We start from the raw sequence: 26,028 nt of genomic DNA, 5'->3' as shown, positions 1-26,028 counted from the left end.
AGTATACACAATTAATATACCCAAATCAATTCCATACACATAAATAGAATCAATTTGGAAACAAATATTTCAAAACATAATCATACAAAATAAACAATCTTTAATTGATACAGTAATCAAACAATATAATTCACAATCAAGTTATGTGAGATAAATCAAATATTCATACAGAAACAATTTTCCAAAAAATAAAAATAAAAAATTGCCGAATCAAAACATAAAACTTCAATTAGTCATATGCATACATTTAATTCACAAGTACGTAATGCAATTTACCAAACTTTGAAGTCATAAGATGCATGATTGATGGTTTGGCGAATTTTTGATGGCCATGAATGCAGGAAAATGCAGATCACGACACAGAGATTTACGTGGTTTGATTTACTGAGGTAAATCTACGTCCACGGGAAGAAAAGAGGGCAGAGTTGTATTGCTTGATCTGTTTTCTACAGCTTACAATACAGACTTGCTATTTGATATTTTATCTCTAGAGAGCTTAACCCCCGTCTATCAGATCTAAGTTCTATTTATATATTGAACTAAGATCGTGGCTTGCATCACCACCCTAAGTCGTGGATGTCGTGTAGGTCATGGCCTAAGATCGTGGATGTAGCGTAGGTCATGGCCTACGATCGTGGCCTGAGTTGACACCACGTGGTAGTGGGTGTGTTGGAAGTTGTGGAAATCCTGTATGGGTCCACTAACTCCTTGTTCGGTCGAATACTGAGACCGAACTGCTTTGGTTGCCGATCTGAGAGTAGAGCTTGATGCCGACCTGAGAGCAGAGCTTGATTGGTTGGCTTTTACCGAGCTGTAGGCTGAGGCCGAACTCTTTGGTAATGCCGAACTCATACTCTTCCTTGGGCTTTGGGCTGATGGGCCGTCATTGCTGTTGGGCTTGTTTAGTACGCACCCCATCACTACCCCCCCCGAAGGGCGAAGTGAATCACTTCGGCGAAGTGAGTCACTTCGGCATTCTGGATAAAGGCAAGGGGGAGGCTGATGTCAGGGGACGTGCCTTGCACGTGACTGCATTAAATGCGACAGTAAAATCCGGCCGTTGAATCCTGAAAAGGTGGGATTCGAAACGGTGCGACGATTTTGAAATATTCGCCGAATCTGATAAATACCTCCTTTCTTCATCATTGAAGCACTTTTGCGACTGCTTCTTCTGCACTCTCTCTTTTTTGCGAAAATTCTCTCTCCGCTTTCAAGAATTTCTTCAGACTTTCTTCACCTTCAAAAAGTAAGAAAAATGTCTTCTTCTTCTTCTTCGGAGTCGGGTAGCGGTAGGAGAGGCGGTAAGGGGTCTTCTGGCCGGAAAGAGTCCGGGGAGAAGACCGTAGAGTATTTCCATAGTATTTTGAGTAAGGATACTGTGATATCCCTACCCGAAAAATACTTTTTTCTTGGGGGGAAGGCGGTGGTACCTGACGGTGATCATAGGGCTGACTCCCCGCCGGAGGGTTACGCCACCGTGTACGAGGCCTGCTTAGAATGCGGGCTTCGTTTCCCCCTCCCTTCTGCCTTTATAGATTTACTAGATTTTTTTCAGCTTCCTTTAGGCCAGGTGACTCCGAACTCTTGGAGGCACTTGTCGGCCTTTGCTGCCGAACTCCGTAAGTTAGGAAGGGATTTGTCTTTGAAGGCGATCCTTAAATTCTTTCAATTTAAGAGGAAGGGGTCTTGGTTTTACTTGATCCCTGTACAGCCCTTTAGGGCCTTTTGTAAAACGAAGTGGCCGAAGTGGCAAAACCGCTTCTTCTACTATGATAGGACCGCGGCTCCTAGTTTTCCCTGGAGAGGGCCGAAGTCCGTTATCCGTCATCCTCGGCCTGAACCGTTGGACGAGCTCGATGGCGAGCTCAACAAGATTCCCATAGTTAGGAAACAATACACGGAGTCTGAGCTCGTCAAGGGCGACGTCGTGTTCGACATCTCGTCTTCGGACGAAGAGGCCGAGGGTGAGGATTTCTCTTTATCTTTATGCTCTACTGCTTTAACGAAGAAAACTAACCTGGCTTTCTTGCTTTTTGGCAGTGTACATGTTGAATAAGGCTATCCGAAAGTCCTCCGAGCTTGTGGAGCCGGAGAGGCAGAGAGCCCCTCGCTCGGCGTCTGAAGCCGAGAAGAATCCGAAGAGGCAAAAAACCTCTTCTTCGGATCCGAAAGAGCCGGAGCCGTGTTCGGCTAAAGGGAAGGGGAAATTTCATGAGTCCCCAAGAGTGCCGGGGAAAGACCTGGTCATCTCCGAGGTGGTTGCAGACATCCCGGAACACGTCCCTGAGCCTTTTCAATGGCCGACGAATTTTGTGGAGGTAAGCTTTCTGACTTGGCTTCTTTTCCACATTTTTTGATGGCCATTCTGTTGAGTTTTTTCCTTGTTCATCTTCAGAGAGCCAAGCTCGTCTCCGTGGAGCTCTCCAAAGCATCCCACGACTACGAGGAGATGCAGAAGAAGTTGCATCTTGCTCGTAGTCTGGCCGAACAGGCTGAGGCCAAATTTGAGAGGGCCCGAGCTGCTAGGATCTCGGCTCAGGATGAAGCCCGGTCAGCCAAAAACCAGCTCATCATCCTGCAAGAGCAGACGAAGCACCGGGAGGCTCAGAAGGAGGCTGCCGCCGTGGCTGCCCAGGGGGAGGCTCTCCGTGTTTACACGGAGAAACTCTTTTTGAGCGGCCAGTTCTCGGCCTTTGTCGGTAGTCTGGTAAGGCTAATTACCGATAAGGGCGAGCAGGGGGCCGACGTCGTGCTGCCTCTGTACAGCCGAGAGATAGCAGCTCGGCTTCAGAATCTGCCGCTCCTTGAGGAGCTCACTTCATCCTCGGTCCTGCTTTCTGCAGACCGAGTCCGGAGTTGTCGAGCTGATCGGGACGAGAACCTGGAGGCTATCTTTGCCTCCGTGGGACCCGTGTCACCCGCTTCGACTTACAACGGAGAGGGTGAGGCCGAGCCGCTGGAGCAGGAGGCCGAAGTCGAGCGGGCCGGGCATCCGGAGAGGGAAGCCAATCAGGAGGCGGAGGCGAGGCCGGCAGGATGCGAGGCCGAGGCTGAGGTAGCTCAGGAGAAAGAAGCTGAACCAGACCGAGGAGCCGGAGACGAAGCTGGCGGAGTATGATTTCGTCTCCCTTCTCTTAGTCTAGTTTCTTCCTTGTAAAATGGCCTTGAAGCCCTCCTAGTGTAAAAAATTTTCCTTGTGAATGAAAAATTCTCTACACTTGTCTTCGTATAGCTTTTCGTACTCGCCTTTATTCCTGTTGTATTTTACTATCTGCTCGGTACAGCTGCCGAACTAATATAGCTGCTTTGTACTCAAGGAGATGGAGATACTTCACTGGAAACGGCTGTACTCTTCGGCTTTAGACGAAGTTGAGAAAAGAGCTATAGCCGATCAGACGAAGAATGACGAGCTTCTGGCTCGTTTAGTGAAGCTGGAGGCCGATAATAAGGACTTAGAGTCCGATAAGAAGGATCTGGAGGCCGAGCTGAATACGACCATTGCTGAGAGGACCGCGTACGAGGATTACATCCGTGTGCGCGGGGGGAGTGACCATATCAGATGTTCAGAGTCGAGTTGACGAACTGTGGGAGGAATATCATGTACTCCGGAGGAACAATGCGCTGGAGAGCTCGGCTTGCCAACAAGTTGTGAAATCATTACGGCGCTGGGCTTCTCGGTACGACATCATTCTTTCCCGGCGTCCCTCAATCGAGAGATTCCTTAGGCATTTCCCGCCAACAGATGCTCGCACTCCAGATCAAGCCTCTGGTTCCCTTGTTCAAAATCCTACTCCAAGTCAACAACGAACTCCGGAACAGCCGGAAACGTCAAGATGAGAACGGGCTCAGGAGCAACCGGAATCGTCAAGACAGGGACGGACTGAAATTCGCCGAGGAGTTGTGACTATGAGCGAGCAAGATCAGCAGATGCTTATTGCAGAGACTCTTCGCCGCCGAGGTGCTAGAGCTTCCCGGGCTCAGGGAAGAGGTGGTAGGTCGATTAGAGCATCTCGTCGACCTGCTTATTCTTCAGCTGCCGAGAACGCCCGAACTCGGCTTCCCGAGGATTTTGTGAGTAGGTGGCTCAACTTTAGCAACCCCGGACAGTAGAATAGTCCTTTGTAATAGCGTAACGCCATTTTGTAGGGTAGCGGAGTTGTATGCCGAACAAGATTTGAAAAATGAAATTTTGTTTTCGCTTCTAACACTGTGTATTTACAGCTTAGCGAAAAAATTTCATCGTACTTGTCCTCGGTCTTATGAAGTAAACTTCTCTGACCGGACTTGGTCCTTGGTCTTATGAAGTAAACTTCTTTGACCGGACTTGGTCCTTGGTCTGATGAAATAAACATCTTTGACCGGATTCGTCTTTGGTCTGATGAAATAAACATCTTTGACCGGACTTGTCTTTGGTCTGATGAAATAAACATCTTTGACCGGACTCGTCTTTGGTCTGATGAAATAAACATCTTTGACCGGACTCGTCTTTGGTCTGATGAAATAAACATCTTTGACCGGACTCGTCTTTGGTCTGATGAAATAAACATCTTTGACCGGACTAAGCTTGTGTCCTAATTTGGCGAGTTTTATCGCTCGGATCGGACTTTCCGTTGTCCTAATTTGGGGATCGGACTTTCCCTTGTCCTAATTCGGCGAGTTTTATCGCGTGGATCGGACTTTCCCTTGTCCTAATTCAGGCAAGTTTTATCGCGTGAATCGGACTTTTGTTGCAGTTCGTTTCAGACGAAGTGCTTGATTCTTAAGCTGAATTGTGGTCTTGTATCCTCTTTAGAAACTTGGACTTCACAATCGTTGGCTTATTGCAGTTCGTTTCAGACGAACTGCTTGTTTAAGCTGAATTGTGGTCTTGTATCCTCTTTAGAAGCTTTGACTCACAATCGTTGGCTTGTATATGTTCTAAGAAGGGGATCAGCCTTCGAAGAACAAGATACCTCGGTAACATTTGTAAGAGACGACACGCACAGAGACAGACAAAACACACAGACAAAACGCACAGAGACAAACAAAGACCAAGCAAACCAAAGAAAGCACATTGACCGAACAGGACTCAAGACAGACTGACCGGACTGTCTCTTACAAATGGAACTTTTTGAGGTTGGAAACGTACCATGTTCGGGGTACTTGTGCTCCTGACACGAGTCAATTTGTAAGACCCTTTGCCGAGGACTTCTGACACCCGATATGGACCTTCCCATGTGGGTTCGAGTTCGCCCAGCTTTTCTGCTCGGCTTACTTCGTTGTTTCTCAAGACGAGATCTCCCACTTGAAATTGCAGCTTTTTCACCCTTTGGTTATAATACCGGGCTACTTGCTCCTTGTACTTGGCTGCTTTTATGCAGGCCAATTCTCTTCTTTCTTCGGCAAGATCTAGTTCGGCTCTCAGTCCGTCACCATTCATTTCTGAGGAGAAATTGAGTTCGGGGACTGGGTATGCCGATCTCAACCGGAATCACGGCTTCAGTGCCGTACACCATCGAGTTCGGCTCCGGTGTGACTTCGGTCATTTCGCCTGCCTCTGACTCCGGCTGCTGTGATTGCTATGCTTGATGGTGCCGAACTGATTGCTCGGCACTTTTAAGCGCAATCTGCGAACACACTTGCTCTTTTTCGATCACCTCGGATGACCGCTATCCCTCCTTTGGTGGGGAAGGTGTTCGGCGAGGAAGCCTCTGATCGCTATGATCGGGCTTCTTTTTGTCTTCTCTAGATGAGCTGTCTAAAGACCGTTTTCGACGGTCTGCCTCATCGGCACGAGAAAACTTGTCCGCAATGTCCCACATCTCTTGAGCTGTTTGCGGACTGCATTCCACGAGCTTTCTGTAGAGAGCTCCGGGCAGGATTCCATTTTGGAACGCCGAAATGACAAGTAGATCATTGAGATAATCTACTTGTAGACATTCCTTGTGGAACCTCGTCATAAAGTCGCTGATCTTTTCGTCGCGACCTTGACGTATAGAAAGCAGCTGAGCCGAAGTGATTCGGGCTTCCGCTTTCTGAAAGAATCTCCTGTGGAAAGCATCCATTAGATCTCGGTAAGATCTAATGCTGCCTTGGGGGAGGCTATCGAACCACCTTCTTGCGTTCCCGATAAGCAGCTCGGGAAACAGCTTGCACATGTGGACCTCATTGAGACCCTGGTCCGCCATGTTATACTGATAGCGTCCCAGGAAGTCATGAGGATTCACCAACCCGTCATAAGTCATTGACGGAGTTCGGTAGTTCTGTGGAAGGGGAGTTCGGGTGATATCGTCCGAGAACGGAGTCTTCAATGCTCCGTACATGGCGAACCCGACATCTCTTCGGTATGGAGGAGATGGAGATCTCCTGTGATTCCGGTACCGAGGAGGAACAGGAACATGTCGGGGTTGAGGATTCTTCTTCCTGGAAGACACGGCACTACTGCGGTAGTGACTTTCATGTCTGGATGAGGAAGGAAAATCCACCGTTTTCGTCTTTGGCTCTTGGCTTTTTTGCAGGAAGGCTAAGAACTCATCCTGCTTCTCAGCCAAGAACAGCTTGACAGCCTCATTCAAATCAGGCTGCGGGGAAGACTCGGTGTGTGGACCTTTTGAGCGGCTTGTTCCTTCATCGTGAAAACTGGAAGTAGATGTCTCCCGAGGCTGTTTTCCGGACCTGCGGGCTGGACTAGCTTCCTCATGGTTTTCACGAACGGTATTACGGGTAGTATGTGATCTGGTATGCATTTTTTTGGGGTGGAAAAAGGGTCAAAAATTCGCTTTATCACAAATTTGGTTCTCTGTTTCCCACAGACGGCGCCAGTGATGGTTTGGCGAATTTTTGATGGCCATGAATGCAGGAAAATGCAGATCACGACACAGAGATTTACGTGGTTCGATTTACTGAGGTAAATCTACGTCCACGGGAAGAAAAGAGGGCAGAGTTGTATTGCTTGATCTGTTTTCTACAGCTTACAATACAGACTTGCTATTTGATATTTTATCTCTAGAGAGCTTAACCCCCGTCTATCAGATCTAAGTTCTATTTATATATTGAACTAAGATCGTGGCTTGCATCACCACCCTAAGTCGTGGATGTCGTGTAGGTCATGGCCTAAGATCGTGGATGTAGCGTAGGTCATGGCCTACGATCGTGGCCTGAGTTGACACCACGTGGTAGTGGGTGTGTTGGAAGTTGTGGAAATCCTGTATGGGTCCACTAACTCCTTGTTCGGTCGAATACTGAGACCGAACTGCTTTGGTTGCCGATCTGAGAGTAGAGCTTGATGCCGACCTGAGAGCAGAGCTTGATTGGTTGGCTTTTACCGAGCTGTAGGCTGAGGCCGAACTCTTTGGTAATGCCGAACTCATACTCTTCCTTGGGCTTTGGGCTGATGGGCCGTCATTGCTGTTGGGCTTGTTTAGTACGCACCCCATCAATGATCATAGTTTAGAAAATAAAACAGCCGATTAATACATAAAGTATAGTTTGATAAGTTTCTGTGGTTACTCATATATATATATATATATATATATAGGGATGTATTCATTTCCTTTTCCTATATTTCCTCCTTTTTCCTTCTTAATCTTAACCGTTTATTTTTACAATCCTATGGACTATATTTAGCCGTGTAACCATTTAATTTAATGATTAAAAATTGTGAAAAGGGCTAAATTGGAACTCATTATTTTAGTTAGTTATGGTGATTCCTTAATTCACGTTCATGAAGATCTGCACAGTTATTCTTCTATGCAATACAGTCCAGACGTGAGTTCATCCACTCTTCCGTCGCCGCAATTGAATTGTTCGCTAATCACTATTTTCAAGTATCGGATATCCATTCATGCGTTGTCGTCGTCGTTAATTTTGTATGTTGAAGGTGTCGTAGAGATTGGTCTTTTGTAATTTTGGAAGAATGTAATTCAGATACGCCTTCGTTTGTGTATGTGTCGATTCTGTTACTAATAATTACGTTATGTCCGATTATTCGGTCGTTGTTGAGCTAATCCGATAACTCTTATAAAACCATTCTTGTGTATGTATCGATTTGGTTTAAACATTGCGACCAATGCTTAGTAGTTGTTCCATACGATTATGTTAATGGCGTAGGGTTGCAATTCTGGGCGGTAGAGTTGTAACGTAGAATGTTAAACGTACCCCGTATGGAGGACCGTGAGTATGAATCAATTTATAAGGGTGTAGTTATAGTCTTGGCTACTGTAGATAATTAACAACATACGAATAATGCACCCAATAGTAATGAGTAATGGATATTAGTGGATATATAATGATCAATATGTGAACTGCAATGCATACGTTGAAGATGTACACCTTTTTTCGATTTTGGCACACCCTTCTTGTGTCTTCTACGGGTTTAATCAGTTTATGTGTTAGGGTTTAATAAGTGTGTGGGATAGTGTTTAGTACTTAAACAGTAATAATGAATTGTAGCAAGCAGCGAATAATGCAGCACGTGTAATATTTTAAATAATGAATTGTAGCAAGCAGCGAATAATGAATTGTAACAAACAGTAATAATGAATTTTCCACACACGTGATTCTTCTCCGTTTCCGAAGACTCATTTTCTCCTCCTCAATTTGAATATAGTGGAGTTGTAGTAAACAACAGATGTTAAAATTTTAAACTGCATATATTGGTGAACATGATCTGAAGTAATAATGTATAGATTATATATATCGATTTGGGATACATTGATGGAATGTTGGTTATGAAAGAGATATATATGCACTATTTCTGAAGGGTAATGTACAACATATGAAAGAGATAATACATGTAATGTATAAATATGAAGATGTAATGCACTATTTCTGAAGGGTAATATGCACCGTATGTCATATAATGCATATTAAGCTTAACATGTATTGTTTTGTGATTAATAACAATGTTTAAACCGATACGAATAGTGCTCTGAATGTTAACGAATAATGGATATTATTGGCTATAAAATGCACCATATGTGAACTGCAATGTATACGAATAAGATGTGCCGTGTTTCGTTGTTTGGCACACGTTTCTTGTTTCCCCTAAGGGTTTAATAAGTCTAGGGGCTAGGGTATAGTACGTACACATAAATAACAACGTTTAAACTGATACGAATAATGCACCGAATGGTTACTAATAATGGATATTATTGATTATTCAATGCACCATATATGAACTGCAATGTATACGATTAAGATGTGTCGTGTTTCGATGATTGACACATGTTTCTTGTTTCCCCTAAGGGTTTAATAAGCCTAGGGGCTAGGGTATAGTACGTACTCATTAATAACAATGTTTAAACAGATACGAATAATGCGCCGAATGGTAACGAATAATGGATATTGTGGACTACATAATGCACCATATGTGACCTGCAATGTATACGAATAAGATGTGTCGTGTTTCGATGTTTGACACACGTTTCTTGTTTCCCCTTAGGGTTTAATAAGCATAGGGGCTAGGGTATAGTACGTACTCATTAATAGTCTTTGTTAACGTTGTTATTAATGTGTACATACTAGACCCTATCCCCTGGGCTTAATATTAATGCGTATATGATGTACATAAAATTTAGGCGTACTATATGTATGGCTTAATATTTTAGGTGTACAATATACATATGCATTATTTGGGTTTGCCATTGCATTACGCCCAAGTATTGGTGCATTATTTGGTTAAAATACACAAACAACGTTCAGTAATGCATAATCTAATACGAATACTTACATTATATGCAGATATGATGCACATTAAATTGAGGCCTACTATATATATGGTTTAAATTATTAGGTGTGCAATATACAAATGCATTATTTGGTGTTGCCATTGCATTGCGCATAACGATTGGTGCATTATTTGGGTTAAATACACAAACAACGTTTTGTAATGCATAATCTAATACGACTACTTACATTATATGCATATATGATGCACATAAAATAGAGGCGTACTACATACAGGGCTTAATGTATTAGGTGTTTAATATACAAATGCATTATTTGGTGTTGCCATTGCATTGCGCACAAGGTTTAGTGCATTATTTGGCATATGTTAAGCATTACGAGAGTTAATCGGCCAACTATACAGACAAAAAACATAATACAAACAAGACAAATAACATAATACACCAATTACACACTAAGTATTCTTAGCCGTCTGAATAATCACGATGAACATACGGTTAGACTGATTGTTCACAAGATCAAAATCAGAAAGACTAGTCTCAAAAACATTGTTAAGTGTATTCAAGTTTGTAAAAAGATCTAAAGTGCTAAGTCTTCCAACAAATACCAGAAACCATCAAGCACTACAAGCTGACTTGGATTTAACTGCTTCAAGCAGTTCAGAAACTCCGACGGTGTGCGCCTGCAGTAAAGACGATCAGTCTTTCTTCCCTTAACTTGTGTCTGTTGAACATCACCTGCTGAGCTACTAGGGGCAGCAGCTGCCAACCGATCCCTCAACTTTTGTGCCAACTCTACCGGAATTAAATCATCAACTGCATCGTCGAGTTCAGATCTAACTCGCTTCTCTGAAATTGCACAAACAAAGTAACAAATCACAACATTTTCAAAAAAGTGGACTACGTTCTGTGTAATGATGTGTTCATGTTAATGTTTACATATTAATGCAAACAACGTAATCAATCACATCACATGAATGATTGAGTAAAACATTCGCATAATGCATTAAACATCACTGATAATGCACTAAATATTAATGCTACTGCTTTAGATACTACTGATAATGCACTAAATATTACTGCTACTGCATTAGATAATACTGTTAATGCACTAGATATTACTGATAATGCATTAGATACTACTGATAATGCACTAAATATTACTGATAATGCATTAGATAATATTGATAATGCACTAAATATTACTTATAATGCACTAAATATTACTGATAATGCATTAGATAATACTGATAATGCACTAAATATTACTGCTAATGCACTAATATACCTCATATAATGCACACAGTAACACTAAAAAATACATGCTTATAGTTCCACAATTCATTGAATATATCTGAAATTATGAACCGTGTCATGTTTTTAGTTAGCACACCACGCAACATGTATAATGCGGATTTAACAGAATTGCTAATACCATCACTCACAATCTAAATATTAATGATACTGCATTAGATACTACTGATAATGCACTAAATATTACTGATAATGCACTAGATAATACTGATAATGCACTAAATATTACTGATAATGCATTATATACTACGGATAATGCACTAATATACCTCATATAATGCACACAGTAACACCAAAAAATGCATGCTTATAGTTCCACAATTCATTGAATATATCTGAAAGTATGAACCGTGTCATGATTTTAGTCAGCACACCAGACAACATGTATAATGCGGATTTAACAGAATTGCTAATACCATCACCCACAATCTGAAAAAACAAATATTGATTTGAAGCAACACGATGTAAATTTTACCTGCAGCCTCTGTTACTTGCGATAGCGGACGACCCCTCTTCGGCATTTTCGATCTGGCAAAAACCACAAAAACATATTATGGTACTGGAATTCATCATTATTTAACCGAACCCAAAATGGGTCTGCAAAATCACGAAACCGCCGCCTTGGTCTGCAAAATCACGAAAAAAGGACGCCTAAATCACTGTTTAAACATACCTATTAGAAAGTAGTCGGTGTTTCCGAGTCGATTTCAGCGTTGAAAGCTAATTCCCTCCGAAAATTTGGTCGACAAAATCCAAAATCTCCAAACGCGCCGCTGGGGAGGTAGATTTCTAGGGTTTGGGTAGTGGAGAGAGTGGAAGTAGTTGTAAGGGTTGTGGGCGTAATGAATGAGGAAAGAAGGAGAATATGAGCGTTTGAAATCCCGTGAAATTAGCATATTCCAAGATATGGCGGTTCAGCTTCTGTCAAATGGCCAAATTACCCCTGTAATGCATTAAGCCAACGTCTATAATGCAACACGGAGGTAAATTTATTAAAACAATCCGATCCGTCGATTCCCTAGATCTAACGGGTATTATTAAGAAGGAAAAAGGATGTAAGATGGGAAAAGGAGAATAAGGTCCCCCTATATATATATATATATATATATATATATATATATATATATATATTCATAAAACACGTTACATACAATTCAACAAATTTGAATTCATAATATATTTGACCATATTAAAAAAACAATCGATTCAATTAACAGTAATTTATCAAAAAAATACATTCAAACAGTATGGTTTTCAATAATACGAAAATACATGATTTCTCAACCATGCTCTGATACCACATGTTGGAAATTATTTATCATAATATATTCAAGAATACATAATTGAATATGAATAAAGCAAGATCTTTGAACATCATGTATTTCACGTATTAACCATAAACATAATGGATCAGAAACTTACCTTTATGATCCATAGCGGAAGCGATTGTGGAAGACGGAGAGAACTTCCTCGGACTTTGGTGTAGTTGCGCAATGTTAAGAGCACGAATCTCTTAACGAAGGATCCTCGCTGACTACGTACGCAACACACCAATTCCGGCGCCCCGATCGATGGGGTCGGCGGGTGAAACTGAGAGACTGACGCGGAGGCTCCCTCCGTCGGTAGTATTGAAAGTTTGTAGAGTATTGCACAAATATTTGAGCCAATTCACGTTAATTTCATAGATATTGACTGGATAAAATAGTTACATTCTTCCCTATTTATAATACTAAACCCTAACTTACTCAATAAGAAAATTATATATGGAAAGATATGGGGAATAAAAAGATAACTAAATATTTGAGGAATCATATGATATAGGGATCGTAACAACTCCCCCACGGTTAAAATCCACCTTGTCCTCAAGGTGGGAACCACGGACCCACGAGCAAAGTCGACGATAACACAAGCATTGAAACGTCACCTCCTTGATCGAATGCGACTTGGAACAAGATCACCATCATTTCTACGCCGTCTCTCTCCTCTCTCGCCTTCGTCTTCACAAAATCATCCTTGATGGCTGGGACTTGGAGGAGGTTCCGGATCATGCACCGACTCCCGACGTCAGCATCAGTCCTACGTCCCCCAAACTGCTTGTCCTCCATGAAACGCTGCACAAGGACTTTTAACCGCGGGAGCTCTGCAGTAGTGATGTTGTGGGAACGCCTCCCTTCACCATCTACTCTATCATCTTCATAATCATCATCAGAGTCCAAATACTTCTGTTGTGAACTATCCCCCTGCAAATCTGACTCATCACTTATCTTCACAGAATGACATTCCATCTCTGTGAACTCATCATTATCACAAGTGGCCTTATCATGATTATCATTTAATAGGGATGATTTTGATTCATCAACCTCATCAAGAAAACTACACATCCAGTTCAAGGAACTATTTTCTTCCGTTTTGTGATGAGCATCGAGTTCTTGATCAAGACTTGAAGAATGGTGGATGGGAATAATCAATTCGGTTTCATAACACAATTCTTCATCTACTAATTTCATCCCGTTGAGCTGCAAGTCCCCTTGATTTAACACTTGTGAATCACCTTCAACTCCCAAGTGCATCTCTTCACAAGAAACAAGCTGCGTAGTCGGGCGGGTACTTGGTAGATGCGAGGAGGGAGGTGGGACAGCAGCAGATGCTGTCGGTGGTATTGGTGAGCATTGGAGACTTGTCGGACGGAGCAGCGGCTGTAGCACAACAGTGGGCTGCTCGTGGCAGGATCGGCTTTGGGTGGTGGCTGCCGGGGAATTGCTAAACCAATTGAGGGGCTCCATATGTGCAACAACAGGTTCGTGTTGCTTCCTATAAGCGTGTGTCTGCTGCTGCCTCTCGGAGGCGTGCCGACGCCGCTGTGCGGGCCAACAACTTGGGGGTGAGCGTTGCAGTGGCGGCCAGCCGGGAGGCTGTTCATGGCAGGGGCGAAAACGAGTAGGTTGCTGATAGGGAGCAATATCGTAGTTGGACGAGTAACGTCGATACACTGCTTTTGATGCCTGCAATTTTGTCACACGTCGATCGATTGCCTCTAACTTATCGACCCGCCTCTCCATCAAATCCAATCTAAACTCCAACAGATCGAAACGTGCTAGGATCAATTCCACGTCTTGGGGCGAAAGATCGCCCGCCCCTGCAGCGGCACGCTGTGCATTGCTGCCCTCCGATGTATCGCGATGGGGCAGCCGTGGGTTGCTCTCGCTGCGTCGGCCGCCCGCCTTGAAACGCCGCGATGTGTCACCAATCAACACATGAGCGTTGCCGTCCATGGAGAGTTCCAATGAAAGACACCAGTTGTTAAGAGCACGAATCTCTTAACGAATGATCCTCGCTGACTACGTACGCAACACACCAATTCCGGCGCCCCGATCGATGGGGTCGGCGGCTGAAACTGAGAGACTGACGCGGAGGCTCCCTCCGTCGGCAGTATTGAAAGTTTGTAGAGTATTGCACAAATATTTGAGCCAATTCACGTTAATTTCATAGATATTGACTGGAAAAAATAGTTACATTCTTCCCTATTTATAATACTAAACCCTAACTTACTCAATAAGAAAATTATATATGGAAAGATATGGGGAATAAAAAGATAACTAAATATTTGGGGAATCCTATGATATAGGGATCGTAACACGCAACTCCAAGGATTTGTTTCTCTCTCTTTCCCTCGTTTATGTGTTCTCTGTAATGTGTGTGATTTGATGGGATCACCACACTTGTATTTATAGGCAGAGAGAGGACAAAACCCTAATTATCAAAAATTATAGCCCTTTCCATCAAAGTGGCTATATAATAAGATGGACGATTCTTTTACATTAATATACTTACTAATTTGATCCAAATCATATGAAATATATAGTCAAATCGGTAATGACTAATTGCTCAATAATATGAATCAATCTTTGTGGTCACACCCATATATATATTCTCATTTGATTGTCTACATAATGCTAATCAAATAGTTATATATATACACGTATATTTTCCTTATTAATAGAAATCAAATATTCTATTTATGGTGATCGACTACTAATTAATTTTGCCAATTAATTGGCTAACTAATCCCATACTAAGAAACGACCCATTCAAATATATATTAATAGCTAATTGATAGCTAATTAGGGAAAAATGTGTCTTGTACCAAATTTATGTATTATATTAAAAATCCAATTCTATTTAGGATTCTATCACATGTTACATATGTGAGACATAAAACTTACAAAAAATAATACTGGTTTTAAAGAAAATACTTGTTCGAGAGGAAATAAAATATGATCTACACCTCCTTGAAGCAATTTAATAAAATAAAACTAACTTATTATAGATTAAATAGACAAACCTCTAATATGTATGTATAAAGTTGGTATTGCTTAATTAATCGAATGAGTCCTATATAAATGAAGAAACATCCATCGATTTATGCAGTGAGTTCAGGCAATATCAGAGCATCCAAAGTGGGGCGGACGACAGTTCGCCACTGTAGCCATGCAGACGATGGTTAATCCTTCGTCCGCGGATGATGGGCCTTCGACCACGCATCGTCCGCGGTATCGTCCGCCCCACTGCGGGCGACGCGGACGATGCAACGCGTTTTCCTTTTGTTTAATTCTTCAAAATTTATATATATATATATATATATATACACCATTTTATACTTCCTTTCACTCTTCCATTCACTCTTATTCTCTATCTCATTCTCTATTCTCTATCTCACTCTTCCATACACCACAATGAATCCCGGTGATTACCCAAGTCCGATTAGTCCGATGTTCGGTGGTGCACGGTGGCCGGGTACAGACCCTGATGAATACCGGCCCTTCGACTCCAACACCCAGTACGATCCCGATTTCAGCACGGATTCGTACGGGCTGTCAGACATGGAGCCGTCTCCCACCCGCGCCCCCGCCCCCACCCCACCCCGCCGCCGCCTCGGGCTCCGCCACCAAGAAAAAGCGGAACATACAAAAAGGGCTTAGAAGTTGCCGCTTCCGGAGAAAAATGAAGAGTTCGCCCCAGGGAGGACGAACTATAACCCGGATGAAACCATCGTCTTGACGAGGTGTTGGATTGATATTTCAGAGGACCCGGTGTTTGCCAACAACCAAAAGCAAATAGCGTACTGGGAGCGCATCGCTGATCGCTACAACAAGGCCAAGCCGTCGGCCGCCTACAAACGCCATAGGGAGCAGCTCCGCAAGCACTGGGATCAGTTGAAGAAGCAAGTCATTTTGTTCTCCAATGAGTACGAGAAGTGCTTGAGGGAGAAGGGCAGTGGTGAGAGTTTGACGGATGTCCGCGATAAAGCGGTTGAGTCGTACATTTCATTGTACGGAGATTTCAAGCATTACAACTCATGGCTCCTCTTGAAGGACAAGCTGAAGTTCCAATGAGGGATTCTGCCCCTATCGGCTGCGGCAAAGAGGGCGAAGAACACCGCCGTCGGTCATTATACGAGCAGCGACAGCGGCGCACCTCCGATGGACCTCAACCAGCCGATGTACGAGGATGAGAGTTCCGGCACACCGATATCCTCCCGGCGTCCCATTGGCAGCAAGGCATCCAAGAACAAGGGTAAGGCGAAGGAGACATCCTCACATGCCCCGGCCCCAGCCCTGACCCCGACCCCGACCTCAATCGCGACCCCGACCCCGACCCCAACTTCGGCTGCGGGACATGCCTACGCGGAGTTGGACTTCGGCCGCCAACCGGAGGACGTTGTTGGACACGCACCATGCCCTCATGCAGTGCGAAAACCGGGCAAAGCCGAATGCCTCAAGTGGATGATCAATGATCTGCGCCGCAAGCTGGGAATGATGTAGAGTATGATCTTCCTATTATCTGTAGTGAACTTTTTTTTATTTCTAACTCTTGTAACTTTTTTTAAATTAGTAATGTAGGATTTTACTTTCATCGTGGTGCTTTTTTATAATTTTGCATGACATATTTGAAAACATAAAAAATTAATTAACAAAATAGTAGTTAAAACTATAGAGCGGACTTTAGGGCTTCCCATTGCAGGTGGAATGGTAGGAAGATAGAATGATGATGTGGCGGAGCATAGGACGCCCATATAGGGCGGACTATAGGGCGCCTCATTGTGGATGCTCATATATCTAAAATTTGTATTGGAGAGTAAAATGAATCTCAATTTTTGGGTTTTTTTTAATTTTTCTATCCATATTGCGCTATGGATGTTTGCTATTTTAGATTGATCATAAAAATTATTCATGTCCAGCTTTTTGTTAAGTTTCTATTCTTAATAAGATGAGTCTCATTTTTTATTAATAATATATTCCATCTTTTTTTACTGTATTCATAATTTACTGAATATATATCATTCACATAGTTGGTGTTCGGTTTCCTAAATAAAATAGTATCCAAATATAATTTAAAATTGAGTTGTGAGATTATTTTAGCCATAAGGGATTACCTATAATTAATTATCTCATAATTATTTATCTAGAATTGAGTTATGGTATTGAATATCATTAACTAAACTTACTACATAATTAATTTCACGGCACCTTATTGCAAATTGAAAATCCCACTAGTGGATGGTGATAGTATTGAGATAAATTTAGAGACGTTAATGGGGAAAATGCGACATGAATCTTTATTGGAATCGATCCACGCAATTTTATAGAGTATAGAGAACGTGACACATTTTGATAAATAAAATTAAATTTGCCTACTTTTAAAGTCGTTTAATAAATTAGGCAACCAAATTAACATTTTGGGGTGGGAAAGAGAATTATCGAAAGCAAAGGGGCAAATCTATAATTATATGTGCAGAGAAACCCTAGTCTCTTTCCCAAAATCCACAGCAATCGCCATCTCACTCTCACTTGGAAAAATTTGGGATCGGAGAAGATGAGCGTGTATATGAGCCGCCTCTTCCCCAAATCAAACTCAAGTTTCCTCCTCCAAAGCGAGGTCGCCCTCAAAGCCAAAGCCGTCCGCCTCAGAGATGACACTTACCTCATCGACGCCGGCGTCGGCCGCCCCAGGACCGCCTTGGCCAACGAATTGGTAGATCCGCCCAAATCCGCCGGCCCGGCCACTTTCTCCACCAAGGTCGGCTTCCTCCACGCCGCCAGAGGCGAATCGACGGTCAAAAACTCACTCCTGCAGCGATGCTTCGTGGATCTGGTGACCGGAGATTCCCGGACGAAGCTGAACGCCGCTGCTAGGTTCGAAGACATGGTAGGGCAGACGGACTCCGCCTGCGCAGGCGATCAGCCGCTCCTCCTGCCGAGGATGTTCAGGAAGCAGCGGGCGTGGCTGGAGTTGCAGAATCGGTGGAAGTTCAATCGGAAGGTGAAGGGTTTCATAGCTGGAAAAGTGAGGGGAGGCTACTCGGTCGGCATCGCCGGTTACCTTGCTTTTCTTCCGGCGAGAAATGTTTATAATAGAAGGATTGACGGCGATCGGTTTGTGATTGAGAGCTTATCCCCCAGGAATTTTGTGGTTACTAAAGTAGGGTGATTTGTGAATTCAGGTTACGTTTTCATAGAACTCGCATTGCCTTTGATATGCGACTGGGCTTGAGTTAGGCTTTTCGTGTCCTTTTACCTCCGAGTTTATGCTGCAGCAATAATTTATGAATATGAATGATATTCGATTGAATTGGTTGGAGAAATTGGTCTTTAATTTTGTTCGATTTAAGTTTAAAAAGTGGATTGGTGAGTTTTGAGATTGTTTTTTTTATCTCAATTTGTTTGTTTTGTGATCTTCTGCTGATTTCTGCAATTCCGCATCTCTATAAAACTGGTGATTGTTTTGAAGAACACATCTATTTTGCATATGATTGTTTAGTTTCTTGTATTCTGATGAGCTATTCAATTCAATGTGGAAATTGATTTTAAACAAGTGATTGCACGCACACTATCTCTGGAATGATTCTTTAGTTTTAAACTCAAATCTGAAATTCACTCTCATAGTGTTTTTCGTGGCAATGAGTCTGGCTTTAGGTATAACATTTTGCCCAGCAAAACTCACAGTAGGAAGCAGATGAACCCTAAATACATAGAACCAAAACATCTGGAAAAATTCAAGTAGTGAATTAATAAACCAATCAGCCAAAACAGTCACATTTTCCATTTATTCATTTACACTACCAAATCAAGGTGATTGCCTCTACAGGAAAACTCAACAAATCTAGTACTAGTAAATGTATATTTACTCCGTCTACTCTGAGACGATCTGAAATTAGGTAGCAGCATTGAAGATCCGAGAGCAGGCGTAGCGCAGGCGCGAATAAAATCTGACAGTGTGAGCAGCGGATTCCTTCAACATAGCTTCCAAGGTTTCAACGAACGGATTCAAGCTCCTCACTGGCGGGATGTAAATCGTCAACGGCGCCACAGAGAACGCCACCGCAAAGAACAAGTGCATCACCATCTCAACACACACGATTCTCTTCGTCTTGTCTAATACTTTTCCTGAGAAATTTGATGTTATCTATCCAGGTCAAGTAGGAAACAGACTATATAAAAAGATGGTGGATTGTCTTTTAGAAGATTTTAATATTATTAAATCCTATATTATTAGTGATGTTGATAGAGATTTTATAATTATTAAAATTTTTAGAAGTTTAAGGAGATGGTGTGGTGTTGAAATATTGGCGGAGGGTGCCAGAATCCGCTTTTGGTGAGATTGAGAGAGGAATGATTATGAATGAGCTTCCAAAGTCTGCATATATCCAGAATGTTCTCTATTTTTGTAGGTGGAATGCCTTTTTATGCTTTCTCATCATCTTATCATTTAGGCCATCCACAATAGGAATAGCCCAACAATAGCTCAGTCATAGCCTAGTCACTGCCACATCATCAGCACTAAAAATCCTCCTGTCACATCATCAAAACAAGCAAATAGCCCAGCAATAGCCCAGACATAGCCCAGACATATACGGGAAACATTAATAATACTATTAAAATTTTAAAAAGTACAATAATTTAAAAAAAGTACAATAATTAAAAAAAAAATTACAATAATTTTAAAAATAGTACAATAATTCACTCCTCGTCGCTGTCGTCGTCTCCTCCGTCGCTGTCGCCACCATCGCCTCCGCCTCCGTCGCCGCCGCCTCTACTCCCGTCGGCTTCCCTCCGTGCCGCCTCCAAATCTTCATGCATGCTCAGGAGCAATGTTTGAAGCAAACTCTTCTCCACGGGGTCCACCGCCGCCCGCCATTCGGCCATCGTCTTGACCATCCAAGTGGTGCGAATGAAATGACAGGCAAGTCGTGTATATATAGTGTTTCGGAAACAAAAAAAAAATTTAAAAATTCGCGCTAGGCGGTCCGGACGCTGCAATAGCGCCTAGCGGATCGCCTAGCGCACCGCCTAGCGCCGCGGAACCGCCGAGCGCTAGGCGGTTTTTTTTTTCGCGAAATCCGCTAGGCGGCTGCAATAGATCGCCTAGCGCCGGCGCTCGGCTAGGCGGTGCGCTAGGCGCTATTGTGGATGCTCTTATTGCCGACTAATTTGGATTAATTATAATTTATATTCGTAACAATTTTTTTATTACTCAACTTTGGTCTATTTACCTTGTTTTATTATCGAAAAGGTAGAACTCCCCACGAAAGAAAAAGTTGTTCAATTGAAAGAGCAAAACTCAAACTATGAAATATCTACTCATTACCACACCAGCAACGGTTATCGTTTTTACCTTTGTTTAGTTAAATGAACTGCACTTTTTCTCTTGCTATGAATGTATAATATTTTCAATTTGAGTTGCATACCTTTTTAATATAAATGGTAAGGTTTAAAGGTGAAATCCATGGTAGAGTTCCACACTCTCAAAAGTTTGTAATAATTTATGAGATAAAGTGAGCCTTCATCTCTTTTCAATAAAAAGATAATATATTTGTATGTAACATTACTTATTCGATTATTTAAAAATCAAGTCCAGGTGTACAAATTCAGTTCAATTAATCAATTTTTTTTATTCCAACCAATAAGTCCAGTAAGTAGGTTAAGATATCTTAATATCATCCATATAAGCCCAAGGATTATAATTAAGTCATAAAAAGTCCACATTCAAGCCCAAGCATGAGGGACAGGTACTATGTTGCAGGTTTGGATCCCTGCTATGGGTGATAACAACAGGCGATGTTGTTCCACATATTCCAATTATTTTATTCTTAAACTATAATCTTAAAATATTAATTTTTATATAAAATAATTGGGTATGTAAAACAGCATCCATGTTGTGCTACAATCACAACAGAAGATCCAAATCCTATGTTGTTGTTGATCATTCTTGAACAATATGAAACAATTGGATGATTTTGTGTTGGATGTTGAAACACACATATAGATAGGAAAAAAAATAATATAGAATTCTCAAAATATTGTGAAAATGAAGCATTATTTTCAATATTTCGATTGCAAAGATCTAAGGTGAATGACTTTACTAAATGAATATAGCATATAATAATGAGGGATCAGATACTCACACTTAAAATGTGATTTTACCCCTATATAAATCTAACTAATAGACAAAGAAATTTAAACATCTAAATGTTTTTACTAAATGTTTATTATAATTTGGGATTCTAGTAATCAATTTTTAGTTAGGATTCAATAATTGAGAGTTAAATTTTCATAATTAATAGTTATTGTATATCATATCTCTCAAGTCTCAAGTAGTTCTAAAAAACATGCATCTCCATCACAAAGTAAATCTAAGAACAATATCAGAGTAAATCCAAGAACAAAAGTACAGATATGAAACGGTATATAACAATAAAAAATGTAACTATAGTATCCTATAAAGAAAAAAAGAATAATTACACACTAACTATTTATGTGTCGAAATTTTCGATCATTATGTTCAATTTAAATAGGTTACTTCACATGCATTCCTCAGGAACAAAAACAATTAAAATCCTAAAAAAATCACAACACACAGTACCATAATTAAGACAAGACTTGATCTGTATGTGTTTGCCACAATTTAAAAACTCAATAATGTAACAAGACAGGTTTCGAAGGCATGAGAGGCGCAGCCATTTTATATATAGTATGATGCTTTATTTGAATATTTTTGGTTTATAATTATATTGGTGTAACTATTTCAGTTTGTTTTGTTATGTTGATGGGAATGTTTTTGGTTTATAAATAATGGTGAAGACATTTTTAATTTATTAGTATCGCTAAACACATTTCTTGCTGCAATAGGAATGCCCTACCAACATTCCAGTCTAAAACTCTTTCTGTCATGTCATCATGCTCTTCTCACGGCCTAATCAATACCCTAACCCTAGCCTTTCCACGGCTTAGCAACAGCCCAGCCTAGCCCTCTCATTTCATTCATTTTATTAAATTAAAAGAACAAATACAAAATTAATTGGTATTTATCAAATATTAACAGCAAAGTAGTCATTAAATTCAACTCGATTTGGAGTATCACTTTATCCGCAGACTAAAATATGGCGTACTGATGCTTTTGAATTGACGTATCATTCCAATAATAAACTGGTTACTTGTAACGTTCAATAATTAAGTTGAAGAAAATAATTATCGAGTTGGAACAACTTTAGTTTTTGCAAAATAATTATCAAATTCCACCAAGCACACAACTCTAGCATATATGAGTTCTCGCTTGTCAATAATGAGTTTGGAGAAAATTGCTTAATTAAACGATTAACTACTCATAAAGTAAAATATCTGTGTTTAATTCACGCAGTTTTTATTTACAATCACTTATAAAACTCGTTGCAACGAAAACAATGTCAATTTAACAATGATGAAGCTGATAAGAACGTGTGGATCAATATGTTTTTTTGGTAAATTTTGTTAGTGGTGTTTAGATGTGATAGATTTGGAAAAGACCCAACAAATACAAACCTCCAAAGCTTGCCAATTTTTTTATACCAAAAATATATCTCTATATAGTTGGTCCCATGAAAATAGACACTATTTTTATTTTAGTTTGTCACATAAAAACAGTTGACTGGTAGCATTTTTCTCTTTAATAAGGTAGACCTCATGTTTCGTAACAAAACTTTAACTTTTTTTTATGTATCTTATACTTTTCTAATTGTTCATTAAAGTTGTATTATCCCCAAATTATCTATTGTTATAGGATGAAAGGAGTATTATAGGGAGTACTTCGTTGTTCAATAAAAAAAGTGTGCAGATAGTCGATAAATGGTCTTCTCTATTTTAGATCAAAATTGTGCTACTAATCATCTTTTACATCAATGTTTCAAATTTCAATCCAAACACCAACAACTCAACCACAAATTTGGTGTCGCAATTATACCTTTTAAATTAATTACTATTTTTTATTATTCTGAATTTTTTGTATATGGAGTATATTTAAATTGCAAAAATTTTAAAATGAATTATATTTTGATGGGATTATGTACGGTTATTCTTATTGTGCTCAAAACTGAGATTGAAAAGCCCAATTCAAAATAAGAATTAGGTTCAACAAATTACCGAGTTTTCATATCTACCTATTATCACCATTATAATCAAAGCAACATGTTACTTCTTCCATACCGCAACCCAATTCTTTTGCACCTATTCAAACACTAATAAAAAACAATAAAAAAGAAAAAAAAATGTTGTGTGTAAATTGGTCTACTGATAGAGTGGTATGCTGATAGAGTGGTATGCCTAAGGCCAAACATCACTGCATCTTCGAGTTCACTGTGACATGACTTTTAAATTTCTTTCATTTGCCAATTAAAACAAAGATGGAAAATTGCAGTTGCCCCCACCCCACCCTACCTCTGCAATACAGCCCCAAATCCTGCACCCCATGTACGTTAACTGCGAAGGCGCCTGCATTGGAGATGCTCTAATAAAATGAAGTACTACTATCAAACAATACCTTCGTAGTAGTCTAGAGAAGGGAATGAGATTGAATTTTGATCTCTTCCCTTAAAGAATATAAGTAACCATAAATCATATTTATTGGAAATCAACTGTCACTAAATTTAAAATTAGTTCTCATTCTTTAGGTATGTGTGTGTGCCAAATCGATGGTATATTACAAGTTTTGGATGAACGTGGTTGGTGTGCATGAAAAAGTTCTAAAAAGGACAAAAATAGTAAAAGAATGAGTCATTACAGAATTGAAATTAAATATTTCCAAGTGAGACATGAGTCATGACTTGTTATGATGTGCAAGAGGTGCTTGGCTGGAAAGTGGTATATGCTAATTTCATTTCTTATTAAAGTATTCAGATCAACTTTATTAAGGTAGCATGTCGACACCACACAGAAAAAATTGTAGTATATAATTGTTATAACATAAATGCGTTATGAATATAATTTCACGTATGACATTTGAATATAAAATAGACTACAGGCCCAATTTGGTCCTTAACGTATTGCGATTTATTGATTTTGGTCTAAAACATTATCTTTTGAATTATTCGGTCCCTCACAAATAAAAACGGGTCATATTTGGTCCGAATTTGACGGAACCCTTAAAAGTTAACGGTCAATGAATCTTAATTCGATTTTGACTGCATCTCCGTCGTCTGGCTCGCCGGCACCGAATTCTAGACCTCCTCCCAATTCTACGAATTTGGACGGTTGGACCTCCGCCCAATTCTACAATGGAGGAACCACATTGCCGGAAAATCAACTACCATCAAACCGACGAACCATTCTTCCAATGCGCCCCCATCGTCATTCCTTACCTCAATCCCACCAAGCTAGTCTCCATCTCCTCAACCTGCAAAACCTTGCACCACCTCTCCACCAACGTAACTTCCCGCATAACCTCCGACGCTTCCAGAGGTTTTGAGAAGCTTCCCATCCCTTTCCACAACCCCATCCCCGGTGACCCCCACACCTACTCCTACTTTCTCTACACTCCACCTCAGACCCTCCGCACTACCACCCACTTCCGCCAGCCATGTGGCTCCGACCACGATGCCCCACCCGATCCCCCCTCTCCTTTTTTATTCCGCGTCGACGGCGCCACCGGTTGCAACTGCACAAAAGGCTGCGGCGGCGATGATTTTTGCCCCTGCTTGAATCTAGAATGCGGACCGAGTTGCAAGTGTGACTCTCTGTGCGGCAACAGGGCGACTCAGTGCGGGGTGAATTTGAGGTTGAAGATTGTAAAACACGAGAAAAAGGGTGGGCCTCTATGCGGTGGAGCTGATCACCGCCGGAAGATTTATCTGTGAATATGATGGTAAACAATCATTTCCCCCAAATACTTTCTGTTCACCAATCACCAATTAGGGTTTATTGAAAATTTGTTGACTTTACCATTTTAGTTATGTATTGTTGGTTAATTTGTGTTATGCAATAACTATAGAATGATCTGGAATTGATTGTTGTGAAGGTGAGGAGGCAGGAGTAGCGGGTGATGTCTTTGCGGAAGTTCCAGGAGATTCCGTGAGGGGTGGGCTAGGGGGTGCTGGTGCGGAGGAGCTTGGTGTCGGCGAGCCAGACGGCGGAGATGCGGTCAAAATCGAATTAAGATTCGTTGACCGTTAACTTTTAACGGTTCCATCAAATTCGGACCAAATGTGACCCGTTTTTATTTGTGAGGGACTGAATAATTCAAAAGATAATGTTTTTGACCAAAAACAATAAATCACAATATGTTAAGGACCAAATTGGGCCTTTACTCTATAAAATATGTTAAGTGTGAATTGACAAATGAAATTTTACCGATTAAGAGGAGGATCGAAAATGGATAACGCTCATTTTGCATGTTTTTCTTGTGTGTTTTTGCTACTATTAGTTTTGTTTCTTTGTCGCCCACATATGTTACTATTTGATTTCATTAAGTTATATTATCTTGTGATATGTTTAATAGATGGTTTTAATAGATTAATCGAATTTGGAAAATATACTACTATGTTAAATCTTGAAGCCATGTGCATATAAGTGGATCATATATAGAGAGCTATTCTTAGTAGCTAGACTTTTGGGAGTTAGTGTAATTTCTTGAGTTTAGTTGAGATAAAAACAATGCTACTATGAATTAAGCTCTGAATTTAAACTGAGTTTAGAATAATGATCTATCAACTTGTTTGACTTAAAAAAGGTAGTAACTAGATCAA

General features: G+C 40.9%; 1 protein-coding gene and 1 pseudogene across 1 annotated transcript; both read left to right on the top strand.

The window, feature by feature from the left end:
• Window positions 1-17,852: 17,852 nt before the first annotated feature.
• Window positions 17,853-18,467, top strand: LOC121776888 (ribosomal protein S1, mitochondrial-like). Its single transcript, XM_042174037.1, has one exon. The coding sequence runs from the start codon at window positions 17,853-17,855 to the stop codon at window positions 18,465-18,467; it is 615 nt and encodes a 204-aa protein (XP_042029971.1).
• Window positions 18,468-24,561: 6,094 nt separating this feature from the next.
• On the top strand, window positions 24,562-25,456 carry LOC121776886 (annotated as a pseudogene).
• Window positions 25,457-26,028: the final 572 nt, after the last annotated feature.

The sequence above is a fragment of the Salvia splendens genome, chromosome 18 (assembly GCF_004379255.2).
Source record: "Salvia splendens isolate huo1 chromosome 18, SspV2, whole genome shotgun sequence".
NCBI classification, from domain to species: Eukaryota; Viridiplantae; Streptophyta; class Magnoliopsida; order Lamiales; family Lamiaceae; genus Salvia; species Salvia splendens.
The sequence above is the reverse complement of the archived record's forward strand: the minus strand, read 5'-3'. Positions and strand labels throughout refer to the sequence as shown.